The sequence below is a fragment of the Antedon bifida genome, chromosome 5 (assembly GCF_963402885.1).
Source record: "Antedon bifida chromosome 5, ecAntBifi1.1, whole genome shotgun sequence".
NCBI classification, from domain to species: Eukaryota; Metazoa; Echinodermata; class Crinoidea; order Comatulida; family Antedonidae; genus Antedon; species Antedon bifida.
In genome coordinates, this window is record NC_136230.1 from 11,712,030 (window position 1) to 11,736,447 (window position 24,418).

General features: G+C 32.9%; 2 protein-coding genes across 2 annotated transcripts; both read right to left on the minus strand.

The window, feature by feature from the left end:
• Positions 1 to 12,788: 12,788 nt before the first annotated feature.
• Positions 12,789 to 15,089, minus strand: LOC144842339 (uncharacterized). The gene is made up of 4 exons (XM_078698774.1): positions 14,842 to 15,089; positions 13,977 to 14,150; positions 13,588 to 13,884; positions 12,789 to 13,120 (listed from the first exon to the last, which is right to left on the minus strand). The coding sequence occupies exons 1-4, from the start codon at positions 14,987 to 14,989 to the stop codon at positions 12,789 to 12,791; spliced, it is 951 nt and encodes a 316-aa protein (XP_078554900.1). The 5' UTR covers positions 14,990 to 15,089.
• A 223-nt stretch (positions 15,090 to 15,312) lies between these two features.
• Positions 15,313 to 22,414, minus strand: LOC144842340 (uncharacterized). Its single transcript, XM_078698775.1, has 7 exons — positions 22,262 to 22,414; positions 17,496 to 17,741; positions 16,948 to 17,133; positions 16,439 to 16,594; positions 16,071 to 16,352; positions 15,515 to 15,595; positions 15,313 to 15,318 (listed from the first exon to the last, which is right to left on the minus strand). Exons 1-7 carry the CDS (start codon positions 22,412 to 22,414, stop codon positions 15,313 to 15,315), a joined length of 1,110 nt encoding a protein of 369 aa, XP_078554901.1.
• Positions 22,415 to 24,418: the final 2,004 nt, after the last annotated feature.

Consider the following 24,418-nt stretch of genomic DNA (forward strand, 5'->3'; position numbering starts at 1 on the left):
TGAAAAAAAAAACCACAAAATCGTTTATTTTATTAACATCTTTAAAGATATATTTTCCCCAAAAACATAACAAAATTAGATTAATTGAAATATTAATTAAAAAAAGACTTTGAATAGCCCATTTCGTAGTTGTAATAAAGGTAATCACTACCGTAAAAATGTTTTCAATTATAAAAAAAACAAAATAAACAGTTAAATACATTTTTTGACTGTTTATTTTGTCTTTTTTTTCAGGGAAATGTATACTTTGTTCAATCCAATTTTTGGTCATAATGAATAACTATTATGTGACATTAAAATGGCATATTCAACAAAAACATTTACAAAAACATTTTTTAGGGAGACAATATATCTTTAACGTGGAGTACCCCTGCAGAAAAAAGAACTGATATTAAGGGGTCCTGTTAAACCTTGAAATGTGCAATGTACAAACAACCACATTTGTACAAACATGGCACCCTCAAATATGCAAATTTGTTAAAATTCATAATCACTAATATGTAAACATCACGCTGACAAAACAGAATATAAAGTGTGCCAAAACTTTATTATTATATCATTATTTAAAATAGTATCTCTGAATTTAAGTTTAAATAAGTCTATGGAACTACAACTTCTGAGATCACTAGATAAAGAATTCAAATATTCGGCAGCCAGATAATCAAAATAAGGTTCAACAATTTTGGTTGTAGATACAGGTTTTGTTTTTATTTAAATGATATTTAACATTGTTAAACTAATTGCAATAAAGATCATATAAAGTACTGTACATCGAATCTCACAAAATACTTAAAATGTTAAATGTTAAATGTATTATTACTGGTCCTCAAGTTTGACTGGAACTGAGGCCCTCCACACGGACCCACGGCAGCCAGCAGTGCAGCGCCTATCAGATCAGCACACGAATAGTGTACGAAGTTCTTTAACGTGCACTGTTAAGTACACGGGACCAACGGCTTTACATCCTATCCGAAGGACGAGGCAATGACAGTACAGCATCTTGCCTAAGGATGCAATTAGTATGGTACAGAAAACATCGAACCCATGCCTATCACATGCTAGTCCGATATTACAATTACATCATCACTCTCCGGTATATACAGCACCCGCCGCTATTTCTAGACGGTCTCCCATCCAGAACGCAACCGGGCCCAACGTTGCTTAACTTCGGTGATCTGAAGAAGAATCACATGATGCTCGCTATTCATTATGCTATACAATTTATTGTATTACTTTATACATTTTATTATACATAAAAAATAATATATTAAGTGTCGGATAGTGCATTGTTCGAATCTAATGGTAGCCGAGAATTAGGTGATTTAATAATTGTAATAAAATGAGTATTCAAATAAGAAGAAAGTACAACCAATAAATGATTAAAATAAAACACCGACTATTTAATCTAATTTACAGTAGATATGGAATAAAACATTTACGACACAGTTAGATATATGATATTCAACCTTGATGGTTCCATGCGTCATGATATTCAGTAACTGTTTGTCAGTACTATGTCAAATTACTTATCAGAAAAAAAAGATAATTACTGTAGCGTAAGTCTTCATAGATAATAATAAAAACTAATGAAAATAAAATTTATGAATGAGTAAACATATATTTTATTTTTATTTAATTATGTACAGGTCGATATTAAACTGCCTTAGTAATTTGTTTGCATTTATGTCCTCTGCAGCATTAGAATGTCTATATTGTTATTACTAAACATTTGATTACACAAAATATATTTTATCTAAATTATTTATAAAAACGTTTTCTTGAACTTGTATGCCAAAATGATATTGATTTTTGTAGCATTCACACAATCAAAATACATTATAATATCAAAATACAATTACAACACATAAACATTGTAATAGAAACTTCAATGTTGTAATAAACATTATTTCATTTAAACTGGAATTAAGTATAGATTTTTTCCTAATAAAATTAACATTTTCAATTTTGTTCATCTTCAGTGGCCACATTCACCCAATACACAGTCTTTCACATAAGTCATGGAGATTTCACTAAGTGGTATTCACTTAAATGTAGATAGCAGCAGTGTGATTAGTGAATATGGCCACTGGATTTGAATTTTTTTTTTATGATCATGATATATCAAACTCAGTAGTTTTGGCGATTGGCATTTCTCTCTGGCCTTTTACTTTGAAGCTTTTATTTGGTTTTGTAACACAATTTAACAACAGCATTGTTGTTTTATTTAGTCCCTTATCTTTTGATTTAAAACAAAAAAAAAACAATCCAACATATCTCAAAATGTGATCAATCAACATTATGATATATAAAATGGGATTTTAAAAGATTCATAAATTTAAAAAAAAGCAGTACCAATAAATAAATCTGCCATTAAACGAAGAAATACTTATCTACAATTGACATGGTAATATATTTGTATTTCATACTATAGGGCAACATAAAATGCATCTTCTGGTGTGTTTCCAAAGTATATACTATTTTGGTTTTTATTTTGAAAATTTAAATATTCTACTGTATTTCATCTCACATGGTTTGGGGTTCTCGCATGATTGTCTTGCGCTGGAACCATTATTATCACCTTATTATCACGTTTCATTGTAAGAGCTTACTTGATTGTACACACACGCTTTTCTCACAAGGTAACTGCAGTCACTTAATTTTCACACACGGTAATTGACTCTCTTGATTGTCTCATCGTAAATCTCATTCAACTGAAATATAAAAAAGTTCAAACATTATGGTAATTGCAGATTAAGATAATGAATTTAGACAACATTCAAGATCTGAATACATTTTTAGCTGAAAAGACCTCTTAAGAAAATACATGTTACATAATATACAGTATAAGTGGATTTCCAAGAGCTTGTTTATAGAGAACCTCTTGCTATGCCTCAACATAATATTATCAGTTATTTTGAATAAATGTGCTGCTTGCACAGCATTTATTGTCAAATATATAACAAAACATGTAAAACTTGTTGTTGTACACAGACAAAGCTCTTAAGATTAAATATAAACAAATCATAAAAAAACATGATAATGAAAAAACATTAAAAGATTCAAAAGCATACAGCCAAAAACGAAAATTCTATAATAAACATAAATAATTCAGGTGTGTGTATTGTATTGTTATCATTATATATATAACCATACTGTAATCGTGTATGTAAGAAATCATATACATTGACTGAAGGAAGCATTTTTTTAAAAACATTCTTAAATTTAAATATACAAAATACATACCAGCTAATAATATTGCTTTTGGGATTGGTCCAAGAACTTCAGCAAATCTCCGTATTTCTGATTCTTCTACTAATTGTCTATTTTTCTCTAGGTGAAACACTACCTCCCATATGGTTGGTAAATGCCTTCTCAATGAATCCAATTCATAGTAAGAAATTACTACATTTAACCTATTTGGATCAAATTGTTGCAATGCCTTACACAATCGTTTTCTATATGGTGACAGTGTTTCCTCTTGAGCGTTTAGAACATTGTTGTGTACAACATACTGATTTATGAGATCTTCAGCAGCTCTGAACCTAGACACTTCAGCAATTTCTAACAAGAGATTAATATTAGTAGGTGTGATATAACGTTGTTCATGGAGTTTGTTGAATAGAGAATTTGCTATGCAGTTTTGAAGGGCAAGGTGCTGTAAATCTATGTGTTTAAAGAGACAACATCTCAGCAAAAGAAGATTGTCACCAATATACAGTGAACCAAGATCATGTTTCAACTTTCTGAACTTTTCCTGCAAGGTACTGCCATTGACTGAAAAAAAAATGTTAAAAAAAAATTATTTCTAATAATTACGCTGATAATACATCTTTTCCCCACGTATTATGTAGAAGTAATTAAAGTTTGGTAAAATACTTTCTACTTGATACACCAATTCAAAAATGGCTGCTAACTTGGGCATGATTCTAACCAATTATAAAATGGTACTAGGTTTCTGTACTATTATGTCAAGAGTAGGCCAATCGATAACTTATACTGAGATTATTGTATAGTAAATCATATCAAGGTACCCGCCAGAAATAGTATATTCAGACAATAGAACACAAAATTGCTATTAATATTTCTGCTTTTCTAATACCTATAATCAATTCAAATTATAAAGACAATTTATTTTCAATCTTTTGTTTCAATAACCATGTATAAATCAATGGCACATTTGAATGAACACGAACAACCTTTTTAGTATTGATAACAAGTTTGTGACATATCAAATGAATCTAACCTGAAACTAGAATTTAATTCATCACTTTTACGAATTATAGGTGATCATTTTTATAATTTTACTAGCAATAGCATTTTTATAAGCAAAAGTACAATTACAAACAGTAAAGGATTTGTTTTATCAATTATTGCATACTATTACTAAGGATAAGTTGTGTAGAGATATGTTTTTTATTTCAAACATTAGTAATTAATAGTATTTCTGGTCATCTTTTAACCACATTTCCTATTAGAATGAATGTAAATATGCATATTTCGAACAATTTGATACCAAATAAGTTTCTACGACCAAAACTTACAGAGATATGAAGATGCCCTGGTATGTGGGTCAAAGGTCAGAAATGGCATTTCTGATCATTTTTAATAAAATGTCCCATTTGACTGAATATAAAAGTAAACCTTCTGATCAATTTGAGCCCAAAATTACCTCGCTGTGACCAGTGGTTTTCGAGATTTAAGAGCATATTGGTGTTTGGTCTTATAACCTTTCCCCCTGACAAAATGTTAAACCAAGCCAAAAATGATGGTTTGACCCCACTAAACCAATGTCTGAAGTCAAATTCTCTTGACCTCAAAGTGCATACGAATGTTGATCTAGCTACTACAGTATATACTCATCATTCATTTATGAAATGCCTCTTCTGTTCTTTATGGTTTTCCGAGGTATATGGAAGATATTTTCCCGCAATGTAATCAAATTTTCATTTACAGACATTTCTTCAGTATTAATATTAATCTGTTTGGGTCAGTTTACTACGTCCATATTTCCCTTTTTAAACATGTAGATTTGTCTTGATTTTTCTTATTTGTGTTTACTGAGATGTTTACTTCTGCAGCTGCAGCATGATGGTCGCTAATGTATTACATTTATTTATCTCATATTTTTACATATCCAAATGGAATCAAGGTAATACAAATACTTTTATAACATATTTTGTATACATAAGTTTGCAAATTTCATTAGTAAAATTGTTATTAGCATGATAGCATGACAACTTTAAGATCTGGTAAAAATATAGATAAGACCATGTCAGAAAAAGATACTAGGGAAGATATGGTTGACCAAGAAGAGGTTGACCAAGTTAATGAAATGTATGATAAAATGGCTAGGGATATTGATTTGCCCGAAATACCAGGCGGTATGCCTAAAGATATGATGCTTGAATATTTCCGAATGAAGTTTGAGGCTGAAAACAAAAAGTTAGAATTACAGGCTAAAAACGAAAAGTTAGAATTACAGGCTAAAAACGAAAAGTTAGAATTACAGGCTAAAAACGAAAAGTTAGAATTACAGGCTAAAAACGAAAAGTTAGAATTACAGGCTAAAAACGAAAAGTTAGAATTACAGGCTAAAAACGAAAAGTTAGAATTACAGTACCAACAAGACCAATTAAGATTAGAAACATATATAGAGCAAAGAAAAATTGAATCACAAGAAAGAGTGAAAATGTTGGAATTAGAAAATAGGTCTAGCTACAGTAATGCTAGAAATGTAGTAGATGAAATGAAGGTAAAGGTTCCTACTTTGAAGGAATCAGATGATATTGATATATATTTTAGAACATTTGAACACTTGGCAGAAGTCACAGGTTGGGATAAGAATACGTGAGCCGCTAGGTTAGCCCCGAACTGTCTGGTAAAACTAGGACAGCCTATGCATCCTTAACCGTACAAGAATGTGTAGATTATGATACCTTAAAGAAGGCAATCTTTAAAAAGTATGATGTGTCCGCAGAGACCTACAGACTTAAATTTAGAAATTCGAACAGAGTTAAAGATATGTCCTTTAGGGAGTGGCTGAATGAGCTCTCCCATTATTTAAAATGTTGGATGAAATGTGCTAACGTAAAAGAAGATGATGCTGCAGGCATTATTGAAATGATTGTAATGGAACAGGAACTTGATAAAATGCCTGAAGATCTAAGGCTTTATCTCTTAGAGATAAACAAGTAAATAGGAGCTATGATATGGCTATGATAGCCGATGATTATATAGCTAATAGAGGTGGACGTGGCTATTGGGAATTCCGTAAATTCTGAAAATAAGTCTACGTATTATAAGGGCCAAGAAAATATTAAACCTAAGAATAGTACTCAGAATAACCCTGGAGCTAGGCAGCAAGGATACAATAGGTATCGCGGAAGGGGAGGCAAATTCTATAACAATGGTAGAAATTTCCAACAGAGAGAACCTTCGAATGAATGGATTAATGGCCTCTCTGCTTTAATTGTAAGGAGAAGGGACATAAAATCGGGGATTGTCCTAAGATGGTAGCAAAAGGAAAGACTAGTGACGCTAAGATGGGCCCTAATGTGAAAGATGGCTTAAGATGTGAAGGAATAAAATCAGATAGACTCCAAGTAGTTATGGATAGTGTAGAAAATAAAATGGAGAAGTGTACACTACCAGGAAAATTAGATGGGCAGGATATAACTACTGTATGCTTAGAGACTCGGGATGTACCCAGTCAGCTGTTAGGGAAAGTCTAGTGCCTACTAAATGTTACGTATAGCTATAGAAAGTAAGATAGTAACTATATAGAAGATCCGCCTAAAGAAATTAATTGTTGAAAACAGTAGTAAATGACAACAAAGTAAATAAAACTTATGATATGAATGGAACAGAAATGAATAATTTGTTTGAGGAAAATAAGGATAAAGATAAAGATAAAGCAGTCAAACATAAAACTTATGAACAACAGCACAAGCTGAACCTAACCAATCAAGAACTGATCAAATTGCAAACTAATGATGACTCACTCAAAGGAGTGTTTGATAGGGTAGTCCATATAGAAGAAATAGGTCAGCATAGGGTATGTTTCTTTATGAGACAAGGTATATTGATGAGAAAATGGAGTAGTATTAAAGATAAGAATAACCAAGTGGAACAGATTGTATTACCAACTCAGTGTAGACAGGGTGTATTACACTTCATAATGTGCCATTTGCAGGTCACATGGGTGTTGAGAAAACTAAAAGTAGGGTACCGAACCAATTCTATTGGCCAGGTATATTTAAAGATGTAGTAGTCTATTGTAATGTCTGTAAGGAATGCCAAAAGGTAGATAAGGGGAAAAGTAAAAGAAAACATACTTTGATACCATTACCGATGATAAGTACACCATTTAAACGTATAGCGATAGACATTGTTGGACCCTTATCTAGAACAAGCCGTAATAATAAATATATGCTTATTATAATTGATTATGCTACGAGATATCCGGATGCAATCCTGTTACCCAATGTTAGAGCTGATACAATAGTCAGGGCTGTAATAGAAGTATTTACTAGAGTAGAATTACCCGAAGAGATTGTACATGATCAGGGAACTAATTTCATGTCTTCAATTATGCAATCTATATGTAGTATGTTGGGAATTAATCAATTAAAGACTACAGTGTACCACCCCCAAAGCAATGGGCTTGTTGAAAGATTTCACGGTACATTGAAGAATATGATAAGGACACTTACAGTTAAGCAAAGACAAACATTGAGATGACTACATACCCCCCTTTCTGTTTGCATACAGAGAAGTTCCTAGTAAAGCGACGGGCCATTCATCTTTTAAATTGCTTTATGGTAGAGAGGTGAGGGGACCCTTGAGTTTACTCAAAAGTAATTGGGTGGAGGAAGAAGAAACATCTACTGATGTTATCAAATACATGTTAGACATAAGAGAAAAAATGGAGGAATTAATGAAAGATGCTAATGTAAACAAACTTGAACAACAATAAATTATGTCCCACAGAATGCTATTGATAGAGAATTTGTAGAAGGGGACAAAGTGTTGATATTCCTTCCAGTAGGAAATGGTAAATTAATTAGACAGTAAGTGGCAAGGCCCCTTCACTGTTACTAAAAAGGTCAATGAGGTAAACTATGACATATACATAGGAGGTAGAAGAAAAGAAAAACAAATTCTACATGTTAATATGTTAAAGAGATGGTATGATAAAGTAGAAATAAGTAAAGATGGTTATTATGTAGTGACAAATGTCCTGTCAATAGAAGAAGTAAACAGTCCATGACAATGAGTTAGATAGTGAAATAGACATGGGATTGTCTTATCATCAATCGCAAACATGGAGAGATGTTAACGTTAGTAATAACTTAAATGATACACAAACTAAACACTTAACAGAATTGTTAAAGTACCATTAGAATGTATTATCGGATGTACCAGGTAGAACTCACTTAGTGACACATGAAATTAAGACTATATGGTGAAATACCTATAAGGCATAGGGCATATAGAACGCCCCAACTATTCCATTTTCAAGGCTTTCAAGGTCACACGTCTGCTTTCCATGGAAAGCAAAAGGAATATGAGGACGATGTCATGCGTGAAAGACGTTTGTACGGCCCGCTACGGCGCCTGGACTATTCCATTTTCCTTTCGAGGGGTGTCCATATTGGGAATAATGGCATAGCGTCAGGAGCGGGCACCACAGGTTGTTTCTGGTGCTGGGGTTGTGCTGGAGGCTGCAGTAGCTGTCGTTGTTGCTGTTGTCCTTCCATTTTAAGTTAAATTCGGTATAAGAAAGTCGAGGGTCACCACTTTAGTAATTGTCGGCGCAACGGTAAAAAAAAAACAACTACTAAATGTATACAGTAAACTATGCAATTTATTCCAAGTGAATCAAGTGAGGATTCTCAATAAATAGATAAAATATACAATATACAATATTTGATAAGACAATGTAATAAACGATGTAGCTAAGATGCTGGTTGAGAAAAGAGTGTTAATAATGTGGTCAGTGCATGGTAATATTGGGCTTGGCCCATCTTATCTGACCAATTAGGATTAAGAGAATTAATGTGGTTTTCTGTTAGAGTCATTAACATTCTTAAAATCAATTAGCTAGAAAAGTGAAGGTAACAGGAAGGTAACCTGTCAATGTGAGGTTAAATAAAGAGATATATAGTGGATGTATAAAGAATCAAATTAAAAGTAAATGTTGAATTGTTTAAAAGCTATGTGGTAGGTCTGCTACAAGTCTATGTAGGGATCTACGGTAGAATTGTAAACTTACTTTAAGATTTTTTTTACTGATTTTTGCATTTTGACACAAATTTAAATGGGTAGTTTACTTGACACACGATTTGTCACTGCTACGTCACAGGTCATAGACTTAGTGGTGATCTCCGGAGACCATTCAAGACGTTGAAAAACCCTAGATATACCCCATTCACACCAACCTAGCAACACCAGGGTCTATAAAATAAAATTCTAGATACCGCCCTCTATTTTGTTTGTTTACATAGCGACGATCATTAGAATCATTTTAAAATTGATAATATTTTCAATTTAATAATTATTTTCAAAATTCTCAGAGACCAACATTACCTTGCCTGTGGCCAGTGGTTGTCAAGATTTAAGGACCTATTTTATTTGGTCTTATAACCTTTCACCATGACCTTTTGTCCTTTCGCCATGTTTTCTAAATGTGTAACCAAGCCAAAATTAATTGTTTGATTACCCTAAACCAATTTCTAAAGTCAAAAGTGCATAAGAAAGTACAGTTGATCTGGCTACTAAAGTAATAACAATTATATTTACATAAAATATCGTATATATAATAAATAGAGAAAAAAGGGGATTTATAGGGAGACGTCATGGTAATACAGTAAATTAGTAATGTGAAGGTGAATACATCAGTGTGCAAGCATACTGTATTGTTCTTTGTTATACCTTTATGCAAATTAGCTATATCAAACATTGCACAGGTTGTTGTGCGGGGCATTCGACAATTGAGCTTCGTGCTGGGTGTAGCCAATACAACAAATAATTGGAAGCTTCGGCGACATCAAACAATTTTTGTGGTGATGCGTTTAATTTATGTGTTTGTCGACCAGTCAATTCAGTTTATTATAGTATAGCCTACGTTTGTTTTGAGACTCCGAAACAAAAATGGTAGCAGAGCGAGGTTCATAAAACAAAACAAGTGGAATTTGGTTATCGGAATTTGTGTTATATCCGGAGACTGTTTGAAAACGCATCGTAATGGAGGAAAGGAAGGGCTGCAGTGTCGCAGAAACAAAAAAGGTCATTTGACGAGAACATTAAATATCATTAAGGTACTGTCGCAAGAAGATGAATTGAAGAAATAACAAGGCTGCTCAAGAAATCCGAAACACAGGTGGCAGAACTGGAGGACATTCATGAAGCATTTGTAGCATTAATAGAAAGTGACGAAGAATTTGCGGACGCCGAAAAATGGATGGAGGATTGTCAGGTGGAGCAGTTGAAAGTAGTGAAGAGTGCCCGACGGAAGTTGGAACTGACGAAGAATGAAAATGCCGAAACAGTGGACAAGAAACCAGACCGCTCAGATGTTAAGGGTAATATGGACACTAAAAGTAACTTTGACAAATCTAGTATTATAATGCTATTAGTGAACTTAAATTATCGTTTGAATTTCCTAAATCTACAATACCAGAGTTTAGGAGTGATTCTGGAGAGTATTGGTATTTCATTTCTAATTTTGAAACTAATATAGCATCCAAACTCAGTGATAATGCAACAAAGTTACAGTATCTCGTACAGTTTTTTTTTTACGTTATGTTTTAAATGCCTGGGAAATCATATGGCGAAAGATTGTAATAGACAAATGGTATGCAATATAGAAGGTTGTAAAAGTGACCATAATCGGTTGTTACACAAAACTAAAAGTATGTATACCGTATCTGAAAGCAACGATAATGATAACCACAGGGAAGGTGGGTCAAGTAGCAGTGATAGTCTTGATAACTCCATTAAATGTGGGTCTTTTGTGGGAAAGCTAAGGTATACGAGAGTGCCAGTAGCACAGATAGTCCAAAAGTTAAATCAAAATTAGAGGATAATTATATGATTCAAGACAACAATGTGTCTCTTAGAATGGTGCTTCCCAAACATACATAAATAGTGAGGTATGTAATGAACTGGGACTAAGTGGCCCTATTGAAGAGGTAATGGTGGGAACCTTAAATGGGAAAACGACAACGTTTAGTACACAAAATGTTAAATTTGAAATATCGCCAATAAATAATAAAAGTATTAAATATAAAAACTTAATGCATTGATGACTGATAATGTGACTGGCAATTTAAAGCCAATACCCTGGAATAGAATTGGAAATGATTGGGAACATTTAAAAGATATTGAATTTCCAGAAGTTGACAGAAATAGAAATCATGTTGATATGTTGATAGGGACTGATAAAGTAGACTTTCATAGAGTATTAGAAGAAAGATGGGGAAGACCGGGGAAGCCTATTGCTATACTTAAACCATTAGGTTGGACATGCGTAGGGTTAACAACTAAAGCACATAGGCACAATAAGAACACATCGTTTCATGTTCATACATATCATTCTTTTCATGGTTGTAATGAGCACACCAATAGTATATTAAGGAAGTTTTGGGAAATGGGAATAGTTGGAATCCAAAATGTGCCCTTGTACACTAAAAAACATAGGCTTAATAATATCGTCAGTCAGTCTATGACCAAAAACATTGAAAATACTAGGTATAAAGTTAGAATTCCCTGGAACGAGAATAAATGTCAATTGCCTTTAAATAATTTAGGTCTGCAAAACAGAGACTCAAAAATGTAGAGAAGTAACTTTTAAATAACCATGAGCTAGGGCAGACATACAAGAAAGTTATTGACGCACATCTAGACAAAGGATATATAAGGAAAGTAGACTACCACTCCAAGGGTCCTGGGTTCAAGTCCTGTCACATGCCAGGATTTTTTTCCAAGGACAAAATTACAACTCCACTCACAAAGACTTGTAATAAGACTTTGTTTATGTCAAGCATCTTGTGTATATGTTTGTCTTGTGAACCTCTGAGGGTCCCTAATGATCAGCAATTGCTGGATGGATCACCCTCATTAAATATGGTAAAAAAAAAAAAAAACAACAAACAAACACCTACACAACAATGGTTTTTACCACATTTTCCATAAAAATGGACAGGGAAACTACCAAAGTTCGTATAGTATACGATGCAGCAGCTAAATTCAAGGGTTTTAGTTTAAATGACGCAATAAGCCCTGGGCCAAGGCCAGCTTAGGCTTCTTAATAAGCCTTTTGTGCTTGCTAGGTCCTTACCCAACAAGCTTAACTATCCAACTGCCAGCCACAGCCCAAGCAAGCTTTGCCCTCATTAGCATAACCCATGGTTGGTCACCTGTCCACTTGACACCCTTCAGTGAACACAAGCACAGTATACCTAGCTTGGATTTGGCACTTACACTATCCTTCTTAAAGGTGGCAATCCCGTTCACAAGACAAACATATACACAAGATGCTCTACATAAACAAAGTCTTATTACAAATCTTTGTGAGTGGAGTTGTATTTGTCATTAGAAAAAATCCTGACATATGACAGGACTTGAACCCAGTACCCATGGATTGGTAGCCAAATTTGTAGCAAGCTTAATAACGTTTAAACATTTCTTGTTTATCAAATGATTGCTGATGACATTAAAAAGTCAAAAAGTGATTATTTCTACAGTAGTATCAGGTATACAAATAATATTTTTTTATATAACAATCATTACCCACCTTGTCCTGATTGGTCTGTAAACACTGCAACTTCTAAACTGACGTCTTCTTTGTATCCATACCTTGTACACAGGCTATCAGCTAAATCACCACGTCCTTGTTGTTTTAAAGCCTTGATCATTGTAGGTAGTTGATGTGCCTCTGCATGTTGCCAGCTATTTCTCCATTGAACCAAAACTTCCATCATGGCATCTTCTACATGTTTGTTTTTGCCTGCAATTTTACCAACGTTTTCCCATTTGATTCCAAGTCGCACTGCTAGTCTTCTCCAACTTTCACCTAAATTGTCACAGATGAATAGGAGATCTTGGTCATCAAAACAAGCTGTGAAATAAGAAAAATTATATCAAGACAATGCTTTGTTAAAATTAATATATTATTGATTAATTATATCATAAAGAAAATTTATTACAAAATAAACATTTTATAGATATTCTATTTTTATTGCCGGTAAGAATGATTATTTTCCTAGGTTAAGGTAGAAATCATAATAATCCATGAGCGTACAGTAATTATTAATTATTTTCTATAAAGAACTATAAGATAGCTGCCCTTCCTAAATATAATTAAGCACTCTAATCCTCTAAAAAATCAAGGATTTTCATATGTTTCAAACCCAGGGATTTCAGTTTTATAGATTGCAGAAAACCATTGCTGTATGCTTATATAGAAGCACTTAAAATGTCCCAATTAATGGCATAATCAACTTCATGAATTATTCAGGATTTCTGAAAATTATAGGAAAAAGTAATGATGCAAGCATTCGGGCTATGCATATGAATGCAATATACCTGAATGTTTGATAATCTCTGGCAGTTCATCCTTAATGTATTTCTCAAACTGCTTAGCAAGATCATTACGACCATGTTGTCTTAGTGCAGTGCACAATACTTGTTGCTGATTAAGGTCACTACCAATGTTGCTCCTCCAATGTTTCAGCATCTTTGCTGTAGCTTTATCTGTCTGCTTTTCATTATCAAAAATAGCTTTCACTTTAGACCATGTAAGCCCCAAACGAACACCAAATCGTCTGCAGGAAAGATCCATCTCTCTGGACACATTGTCAATAGTTAGGTCATCCACATAGTCTATATCAAAAAAACAAAATTATGAATCAATTGTGTTTTTAATCCTTCACAATAGTAACTAAACATAATAATTATTTTATCATAAAATATACCTTTGTTATCCTTGACATCTGACATACTCCTTCGTTTACTAGATCCCTTAACTTTTGATTTTAGAGATGTTTTCCCCTTTGTCATTTTATAAGACTTGGCAACAGTATCATCATCATCAGTATCAGATTCTGGATCTATGTTCTTCTGTCTACCAGCTTCTTTTGAGGTAGAAGCTACAATGACAATAAAACAACAAACAAATAGTGATAAAGTTAAACCAAGATGTACCATTGCTTGTTTTGTATTGTTATTTTATGTAGTATTACTCTTTTAGATATAATAATAAATTTGATTTAGCAAAGTTATTTATGAATGCATTAGTTCGGCAATTCAGGAATTTGATTTAAAATGATGATCTTCAAAAATATACACTAATGATAGTTTCTGTATTAGCTGGACTGAACAGTTTTTCATTTATAATACTTTACCATCAACTTGTTGGCATATATTGCGCTGTATAGTGTTGATATTAATTTATATCTGTGAAAGTCAATTGCATTCAACTATCGCATGGTTTAAACATTAAAAACCTAGAATTGTAGTGTACGATGATGATGACAATCATTCATAATAAATCTTTCACCATCAACCGCACCTTTGTTATCCTTCTTGGAGTGAAATAATCTCTTCACGTTACGTCTTGAAGTGGAAGCTTGTGCATTGCTGTGACCATCACTGTCAGAATCTAGAGCTATGCTTTGTTTTGTACTATCTCTCGATTCAGATTCTAAACAAAAATAAATCAAAAAGCAACATTTTAAAAACTGTATAAACTAGATGTACAGTTTTTTTTATTTTACTTCATCTTAAAATTTTAACCTATAGCAGTGAAACTGATGGATAAAACAAACACAAATCCTATACCTTTTAGTACAATGTCTCCAAACAGATTACGGTAACGTTTTACTTCCATTCCTCTGCTTCCACATGGCAACACATCTTTGTCAAATTTGCGTACAACATGCATATGAGTATGTTCACCTTTTGAACCACAAACACAAGGGATGTACATCTTTACTTTAACACCATGTGCATTCTTCTCACTCAAAAAGTGCAATTCTTTTTCAAGAAAAGTTAGTACCTATAAAATAGAATAATTTGATTTATTTGATTATATTGCTACCCACAAAAAAAAGTAGTATTAGTTATTTTAAAAAAAATTAGTAAATGGAGCAAAGAATGATAACATGTAAGCGTGTTTCAGAATCGGATCACCAAAACATATTGAAATACAAAATACATTAATATTTTACTTGTAAGTGTACATTACAGTATAACAAAATGTGTACTGTAATATTCAAAAGTTTTTATAAATGATCACAAAAGTATTTACGCTTACAACTGAAATGCAACATATCCATTTTGATTAGAATAGAAAAAAATAAAAGCTTGACATATTTGAATATTTGCACTGCAGCCTCAAGTTGTCCATGTTTAAATAAAGTAATTATTAATTATTGTTTAATTATCTTTAATCATCAAAATTGTTAATACTCTACATATCCAACTCATAAACATTATTTTTACATTAACTTACCTTCTTACAGATGCTAGGTTTTGGGTCATCATCTTCAGGACGGCCAGCAGCATTCATGATGTCTGTTCTAACTATTGTTGTCTGCAATATCAAAATCAATTTTTGTTTTATTTTCATTTCATAATTGTTTCTCTTTAATTTTCATTAAAGCAATTGCCACTATAATCTATATATAATCTATATATAATATTATAACCATACAAGATGAATGATAATCACCTTTTAATGTAGATAATTGCTATATTTTCACCGATTTTCTGCCAACATGTTTCTGTTTGTTTGTTTGTCTGTCTGTAATGCTATGTAATGCTTAGTGTGTTTTATTTATATTTATATTAATTTTTGTTCAAGTAAATGTTGTCTCTTTCCATTTTATTGTTATTTTATTATGTTATATCTATAATGGAAAATATAACTGAAAATCTGAAACTGATAATGTTTCTATTATAATTCTATCTGAGGCTGATATTTTCTCAGAGGTAATTAAACATTTCCTAAGATGATACTTTCTCAGGTTTAGTTTTTAGTCTTATAGCATCATTTTTATTAAGTTTACCTGAAACAAACGGCAATTGTTGATGGTAGCTACATTTAGAACCACAAAATGATGGCCATCAATATGCAGTTCTACATGCTCATAGGACAATGTAGGCTCAACATCTTCCATTTGAAATTCCTCGATAAATTTAGTTGTAACACGTTGGAAGAGATCATCTGGTAGGTAGCCATCAAAGTCATGAAATAGAGAAATAGCACGTTTCTCTTCATATTTAACAGCCTTTGTATCATCACGTTGGGGCTTCAGGCGTGAAAGAACGTAGAACGTTCGTCCAACATTCTATAGAAACAAAAATGGAACAAGAGTAGTAGATAGAATATATGAAAAAATAATTGAACTAAATATTTTAAATAAAATGTAAATACCTCTTTACTCCTTTTTTCACACATTAACCCAAAGGTTTGCATCAGAGACACAAAAAAGATAATCATCTCATCTGAATCATCCTTCCATATATGCCGCAACAGTTTTTCATCTAGTTTACCCCCATTTAAATTTCTCCAAAGCTGTTTCAAAGATGGCTAAAAAAATATAAAAGCACAAGTGTAATTTGTCAATGCAACAAAGTATTTACTGTTCTTCTGGTCAGTAAAACCTCTTTTTTGGGACAACCTTATTGAAACTTACTTGTGCAATGAATGAGGTTAACATCACAGCTAACATCTATTAAGGGGACACTTTGTTGGGCCTTCCATTAATGGGAGTGCTACATATATTTTAGTATTAGAATATAATAGAATTAATAAGATATAATTTCGTTCTCTATGTGGCAGATATTACATTTTTACAGCTAAATCCATCACACTGAAAAACAATGTTTACGTCTGATATTCACCAATGATTAACACCACTCAAAGAAGTGAAGTTTACAAACCTGATTGCTGGGATCTATAACTGTGATGATTGTTTTAAACTTGTCAACTACTCCCATCAAATCTATAACAATTTTGTCTTTGAGGATCTTGTCATCTGGGTAGAACAGAATCTCACCGATGTCGTGCAAGTACTCAAGAAACTGTGTTCTGTCAGTTATCTTACAATGAGCAAGTAAATCATTAATCTAAAAGGTAAATAAATATTATAATGAAAAATGTAAAGAAAAAAAATGTTGATTAATTACAAACTGGTTTTCTGTTGATGTTATCAATCATTTCGTTAATGTTGAAAGGTTGTTTATATATGACATAATACTTAATCATGCAAGTGTAGATTTTAAATCTGAAAGTTTCCTAACCAACAGTAAACTCAAGGTTCAATTATCAATTTTTTTTTCTCTTTAGCATCATTTGATACAGCAACCAGAGAAACAGGGTTTAATGCTTTAATGTGATTTAAGAATAAACAAATGTAATGGATGTTAAACACTTATTATTAAAACACATTCATCAATCAATTTTTCTTATATAATGTATCTATTCTAACCTCAGATGTTGGTAGATATAGTTTGTCTTTTCGTAACTTTTGTATTTCCTGCAGTACTTGTAGCCATTTGATTGGCAAAGTAAGAATCATCATCTGGACTAATTTTTGTATTTGGAGAATGATTTTAGAAGCACCGCTCTTTTCAAATGGGAGACTGTTTTCAATGGTAAAGAGCTCTCCTTGCACCATGTCCTCAAATGGTTTTCCTTCCAGGGCTTTCCAAAGTATATTCTCTATTGCCTTTACCTAAAATAAATAACATCACATTGGAATTAAACGTATGTAAGGGAAATTTAAAAGGTGCCGTGAAAGCCCAGACCCCCCATCCCCTCCTATTTGTAAACTGCAAAAAGTCTTTCATTTAAGTTATGTCACGCATTTATGTACCCAGTGAACACTGTATAATTATACCAATATAAGAAATCAAATAAAAAAATGTGTACTAAATCATAGATATTTATATACCCTTTTATTTGTTTTATTATAGACCTAACTGATGGAACACTATTATCCCAATGAAAGCGCACATAGTATTTCATTTACGAAATAATCTTAAGATTTTTACAAAATAATATTGTTTGAAAGTACTTTTAACCTTTACATATATTTTTAATTTTAATTAAGATAATCAGTTAAACACAAGCCAGCACAGTACAGTAGTATGTGCATGTCATGACAATGAAACAACCGTCCACCTGATTACATAATGGGGACTTTACGAAACAGGATGGTTAATTTTCTGTGTTTGCTAGAGTGCAAAAGTATAAACAAGACATAGCTGTTTTATTAGTTACGCACCATGTGAAGACGACAATGACAGGCCAGAGAGAGACAACCATGTCTACTACTAGCCTATAATAGGGCTAGTCTAGCTAGGGGGCCTACCTAGATACTAATGGCAGTAGTTAGGCTACTTACTAGATATGCGTGTATTGAATTGGGTGTATGGCCTAGCTAGAACAGCAATATCTCTCTCCCTCCCCAGTCTCGCGGGGGCCCTTCTGAATCTCTTGGCCTTGGTAGTACAGCAAATGCCTAGCCTTCCTAGCTAGGGGTCTTGCAATCAAACGCCGTGCAAAATTGCTTCTAACAGCCATTTTAATCCAATAACAATGTTATTTCGTTAAACAATTAAATTAGAAGTGAAAATTACACTTTAAGTGTTTTGAACTGTATATTTAAGGTTATAGGTCTATTATGTACTAGGCTACCCTTTGCAAAAAAGCCGTATACGAACGTATACGATTTAAATACGTTTCGTATAGGAAGTCCACTTCGTATACGAAACGTATACGTCAATTCGGAAGTTCCTGCCCGCATAATAAACATATACGAACCGTATACGATCATTTATAAACAATTTCCTAATTATACGATCCGTATACGATCCGTATACGATCCGTATACGATACGACGCGTGTATACAAACTGCATCATATTACCAAGCGAAAAGGGACTGTCCCTCTTTTTACAAGACGACGATAGCATACGTTTACGATGGCAGGAGCATCTTGACTTCAATAATTAGTGTGTATAATTTGGTTTTTTTTCAGTCTTTCATATGTACATTAAATTCCCTATGATGATTTAGTTCATAGTTTTCGGTAATGAAAAAAATTGGTGCTGTATTTTACGAGACGTTATTTTTCTATCAAGCATAAAAACCCACCCAGGCTGTTCCGCCTTGTTTATCCCCTCTGCTATTTCTTTACCTTTGGTACGTTCCATTAATAAGTGAATCATACAAAATGTGCTGTTATTAATTTGAAAGTGCTTTAATTAATATTAATGTACTTGGAAATAAATAAATAAATATTAAATTGGGCCTGCAATATATTAAATTTAAAACGAGTAAGTAAAATCCATAAATTACGATGTAATAAAAATGTAGAATACATGTGGCTCCCTATTATATATATGGAATGATCCAAATAAATTCGCTTAAAACGTGCCTGTGTTGTGTGTGCTGCATGCATGCATCACATGGATGGATCACATTTCATTCATTTTCAATCATCATTGTTGTTGTCCAACAGGATTTTTTTTGCTACGGGTTTTAACTCGCCATAAAAAAATGGGATGTAGGCCTAGTTACAGTAAGCCAAAGTAGATAGTAAATCCGATGACTTCTAGCTAGCTAGGCTATAGGCATATTGTACTGTAATTGTATAGATCGAACATGCAGTATACTGCAGCAGCTCTAGTAAACTAAAGAGTAACTAGGCCTGGGAAAAATACGCCAAGGAAAAGAGTCTGTGGTACACTCATTGTGAAAATAAGCTAGCTAGCTTTCCCCTATATATTAGATTTGGTTATATTGTATTATTTTAATAACCTACTCTAGCTAGTAAATCAACAACGGTGAAATGGAAATACGATGCATTATGGATATCATCGTTGCAGAGTTAGGGGGTGCCAACAAAACATTCAACAGCCAAAAATACAAAAAAAGAAGCTCCGACGTTTTAAAGCATTTTACTATTTTAGGCATCAGAACTAATATTGCTGTAAATTTCCTAGAGTTGTCACTGATGAATACAATTTAACATAACCTATATGTAAAATCCAAATGATAAATTGTACGCGAACGTAGTAAAACCAGGTAAATGTTAATAAATACTTATTTTACATCTCTCTGATAAACTAAAAAGGTAGGCCTACCCCACGCCCCCATTTTTATGCCTCCATCATTGACAGGCCAAGCGGTATTTAATTATATTTTTATTTAATTCGTAAATTTAAAAAAAAAACGTTAATATAAATATGTGAACCTTTGTAACTTTTTGTTGTATATGCGCGGGCGCGAGATACTATTTAATAAGATTATAGGCTTTATTCATATCATATGTGATGAAGTGGTAAACAACTATGAGCCTGTTGCGAGCATACCGCCTCGTAACCACGTATTGACGTATAGACGTTTTACTATAATATTGAATATGTGTTACTTAAAAAAGGATGTAATAAATTGTGTACAATATTAGTAGCTAATAGTTTTTTTGTGCCCCCTCTGTACACACGGCTGCAGCTGGATATTTGTTTATCATTTTAATGAATGTAGTACGAGTCTAACTCCAAATAAAGATATAGAACACATTTTGAGAATTCAAAGTTTTGATCTTTTTCAAGAATCTGATAAACATGACTCATCTTTTTACATAATATACAGCATCAGCATGTACAATCTAATTTAATTGTCACACAATTGAATTAACAAAGGACAAGGATTTCAAATAAACTGTTACAAATAAACAATTATGAATGAAATAGTTGGGGTATTGTTGGGTCCATGGGAAATCAACAATGTTTAGTAGACTTATTTAATTTGTTATTTACAGTTGAGGGTGGTTATTTTTGAAACATATTGGAATACCATAAAAATAAAGAAAGACATGTTTTATGATTTCTTAATCACCAAGCAGAAATACCGCTGAGATAAATGAAAGCAATTCCATCTGTTCGCTTAACCGGGAAAAAATTGAAATTCGATATAATTGTATTTACTATAACCACTAATTTTGTTTTTTAATTTTTTTTTCTACGGAAGTGATCAACTTCATATTCAAAATCCGATTGTATTCATCGTTAAATAATAATTATTATTATATAATGTTAATGTACATATCAACACATCCCACTTCTGTTTTGGATCATGGTTTTCCTCTTCGGCATTATTTGCCAAATTATTGTTACTCCATCTCCATGCTATACTACAACACATGTCGCGGAATAATATCGCTTAACATAAACGATGTAATTTGACCACCCAAAGCTCGCACGTGGTGTGACGAATTGAGAAAATCGAACGACGTACCCGACCGATGATATGCATGATTGGCCACCAGAGAGCCGAGTCGACCACGAGTTGCAACTGTAGGCAACCGAGCGACGCTCGGTCGTCGTCGGCGGCTGAACTTACTGACCTCTGTCATATTTTATAAAGGAAAACTGCAAACAACATCGTGAAAATGGCCCCTTGTCTTGTCCTTTCTAGGCCTACCTAGTATTATACCTGTTTAGCGTATTTTATTGACTTGCGAAAAACGTTGTTTGAATGTTATCGGTAGCCTAGGCTATCTATAATAGAAATAAATATGGTCTTATGTCCTAGCTCCTACTATACTAATAATAATACTACTAGTACTAGACTAGTGGCTGCATGGTGCTAGCTAGGCCAGAGAGCCAGCCTACATACGTATTTGTTGTAATGACAATTTAAATGTTTTATTTAGCTCTATTCTACTCATTACTACTGTTATAATTTATAAAATGGCCTAGTTTGTTCGTATATGATTCGTATACGTCCCGTATACGATATTCTTATCATGAATAAACAACGTATACGTTACGTATGCTAAACGTATACGACGCCAACTCTTTGTGGAGCAACAGAGTGGAAATAATGTAAACAGTGAAATCGTATACGATCCGTATACGTCGTATACGTTTTCAGCGTATACGAATCGTATACGGCTTTTTTGCAAAGGGTAGGCCTAGTTGTATGTCTTGTTCTCCGTAAATGGGGAAATGCCAACTTTATTGTCCTCAAAAAGCTCCGCCCACTTTGTTAAATTATTAATGAGCACCGTCCTGTTTCGTAAATCACCTAATATGAGCATGACATGACTTATAAAACAATCGCCCACCTGATTACACAATATATGATTGCCAATGTTAGGGATGAAACTACATAATGTTTCCAATGAATCAATTACAATATACAATTTTGTAATGTTTAATGAAACAAAATGTGATGACATATGTACCCTTTGTTGTCTTTCTTGTTCAGTTTTACCAAGGCTCTCATAATGTGTACCAATCAGCATTATCTTGTTTTTCTGTCCTTTTCTTACGTTTACAAAAACTGAACGAATCCAAAACAGAAGGATCTCAAGATTTGTCATTCGATGTTCATACATTTTTCCCTAAATCACAAAGAAAATGAACAACATTTACATTTTAAATTCTTAAACAGGTAGTTTGAAAAACATTGTGGCAAATTATCTTATTATTGTGGTAATTATAGCAACACTATCATGGAAATGGAAATAACAACAATCATATATTAGGCATCTGCTATTTGCACATTGTTAAGGTAAAGGTTAACATGAAAGAAACATTTTAGTTATGTACAATTACATAGAACATTTGAAATTTGTAAAATATACTTACAGTTGTTGGATCACGAACTTTAGCTGGGGCATCAAGATCTTGATTCAGGTTAAATACCACACATACAACAGCATAAGACACCATGAATATCTATTAAAAATAATCATAATTATCAATATTAAAAACCGTTTATACACATGTGTCAGTATACTGGCACAACTGATCATTTGATAATTATTTTTTTCCTCACAAACTGCATGTTCACCTTGGAAACATTTACAATAATCATTGGTTTAATAAATAACGAATGTTTTATTACATTCTCTCTCCCCCTCTCTCTCCCCTTGCTATCCATCTATGCTAATATTACATTATGGTAGACATCAATGAATACTATTTTATTTAAAGTCTCCCAAAACTGGACACCCTTCGGCTGGCAAAATATGTCTGGGTTTACAGAAATTCTGATATTCCAAATGTGTTTTTAAAGGAAAAAAGAATTTGGAACTTTTTTGACCTCAAGTCTGGTTTTGGTTTCTGGTAATTAGAGACTAGAGACTGAGTTGACTGTATTCAATTAAATGAAGAATAAAATACTAGAGGGTTCGCTCGCTTTGCTCGCGCACCCTCTAGTGGGTGTACCCGAATGGTCCTCGAAAACATGACCAACGCCTCTGGAAATTGAACTTGACAACAATCGGTCGTTATAGGAACGTAAAGGGGAAAAGTTACTATAGATTTATTTATTTGTAAACAAAATGTACATTAATTCTCCTGTAATGATGTAAAACTACAACAATTGGTATTACAACAATTGGTATTATTGCAAATAATATAATTGTAAAGAACAGTATACGTATAATATACATATTATATTATTATATATATTATCTGAAAGTTACACACAGGATGAAACCATTAATAGGGGTCATCAATCACTGAAACAGTCTCTAACGTGACCGTACCAAGAGACCAAAAGCATAGTTTATCAAAGTGGGTGACAGTGAGTGATTGTATCACAATATATCATGACAACAGCATCCTTAATTTTGGAACAAAATGATCAAATAACAACTTTCGTAGCCTACTTATATCGGTCGTAGTAGACACCATTTATAATTATAAATAGAGCAAGCAACATAAATAATCAATAATATAAACAGCAAAGGTGTTTCCCTGGTAGGCCTACCAGGCCTCCTATAGTAACATTGAATCGCACCTAAATTTGATTAAATGATTAATAAAATAGCATAAATAATTAGTTCAATTAGCCTCCTATAGTAACATTGAATCGCACCTAAATTTGATAAAATGATTAATAAATAGCATAAATAATTAGTTAAATTACTAAAACAAATTGTATTTCACGTAAAGTAAAGGCCTTTAATTTATAATTGATAGTTGAATATCTAAAACAAATAAATTTTAGTTCACGTAAAAAGTAAAGGCCTTCAATAATAGTTAAATTACTAAAACATTTTGTAGTTCACGTTGATTAGTTGAATATCTAAAACAAATTAATTGCAGTAGGCCTAGTTCACGATACGTTGAACCACTAAAAATAAAATATTTGAATGTTGCCACCAACGGCTATTTTGCCGGAAGTGACGGACCCGGAAGCCAGTTGAACAACAGCGCGAGTGTGTGAAAATAACCCTCTGATATCCACAAATTTCGATAGGTAACGCTAAATTCTGTCGTTGTAAAAGACAAAAATGGAACAATAGCGTAGTACTGAAAACTAATGTTATCCATTCTATGTTTCGCGGTACATCTAAGATAGATAAGGTAGGTATCCAAGATCCGGAGAT

Bases quoted from the DNA above. Each gene is read 5' to 3' on its own strand.
- LOC144842339 (XM_078698774.1), bottom strand. From the start codon at position 14,989: ATGTACATCCCTTGTGTTTGTGGTTCAAAAGGTGAACATACTCATATG. The intron at 14,151-14,841 runs GTATAGGATTTG...TTGTCATTGTAG, and splicing joins TGGAGACATTGTACTAAAAG to CTTCTACCTCAAAAGAAGCT. The intron at 13,121-13,587 runs GTATATTGCATT...CTTATTTCACAG, and splicing joins AGAGATTATCAAACATTCAG to CTTGTTTTGATGACCAAGAT.
- LOC144842340 (XM_078698775.1), bottom strand. From the start codon at position 22,414: ATGTATGAACATCGAATGACAAATCTTGAGATCCTTCTGTTTTGGATT. The intron at 17,742-22,261 runs GTACATATGTCA...TATTTATTTTAG, and splicing joins AACAAGAAAGACAACAAAGG to GTAAAGGCAATAGAGAATAT. The intron at 16,353-16,438 runs GTATTTACATTT...TTGTTTCTATAG, and splicing joins GTGAAAAAAGGAGTAAAGAG to AATGTTGGACGAACGTTCTA.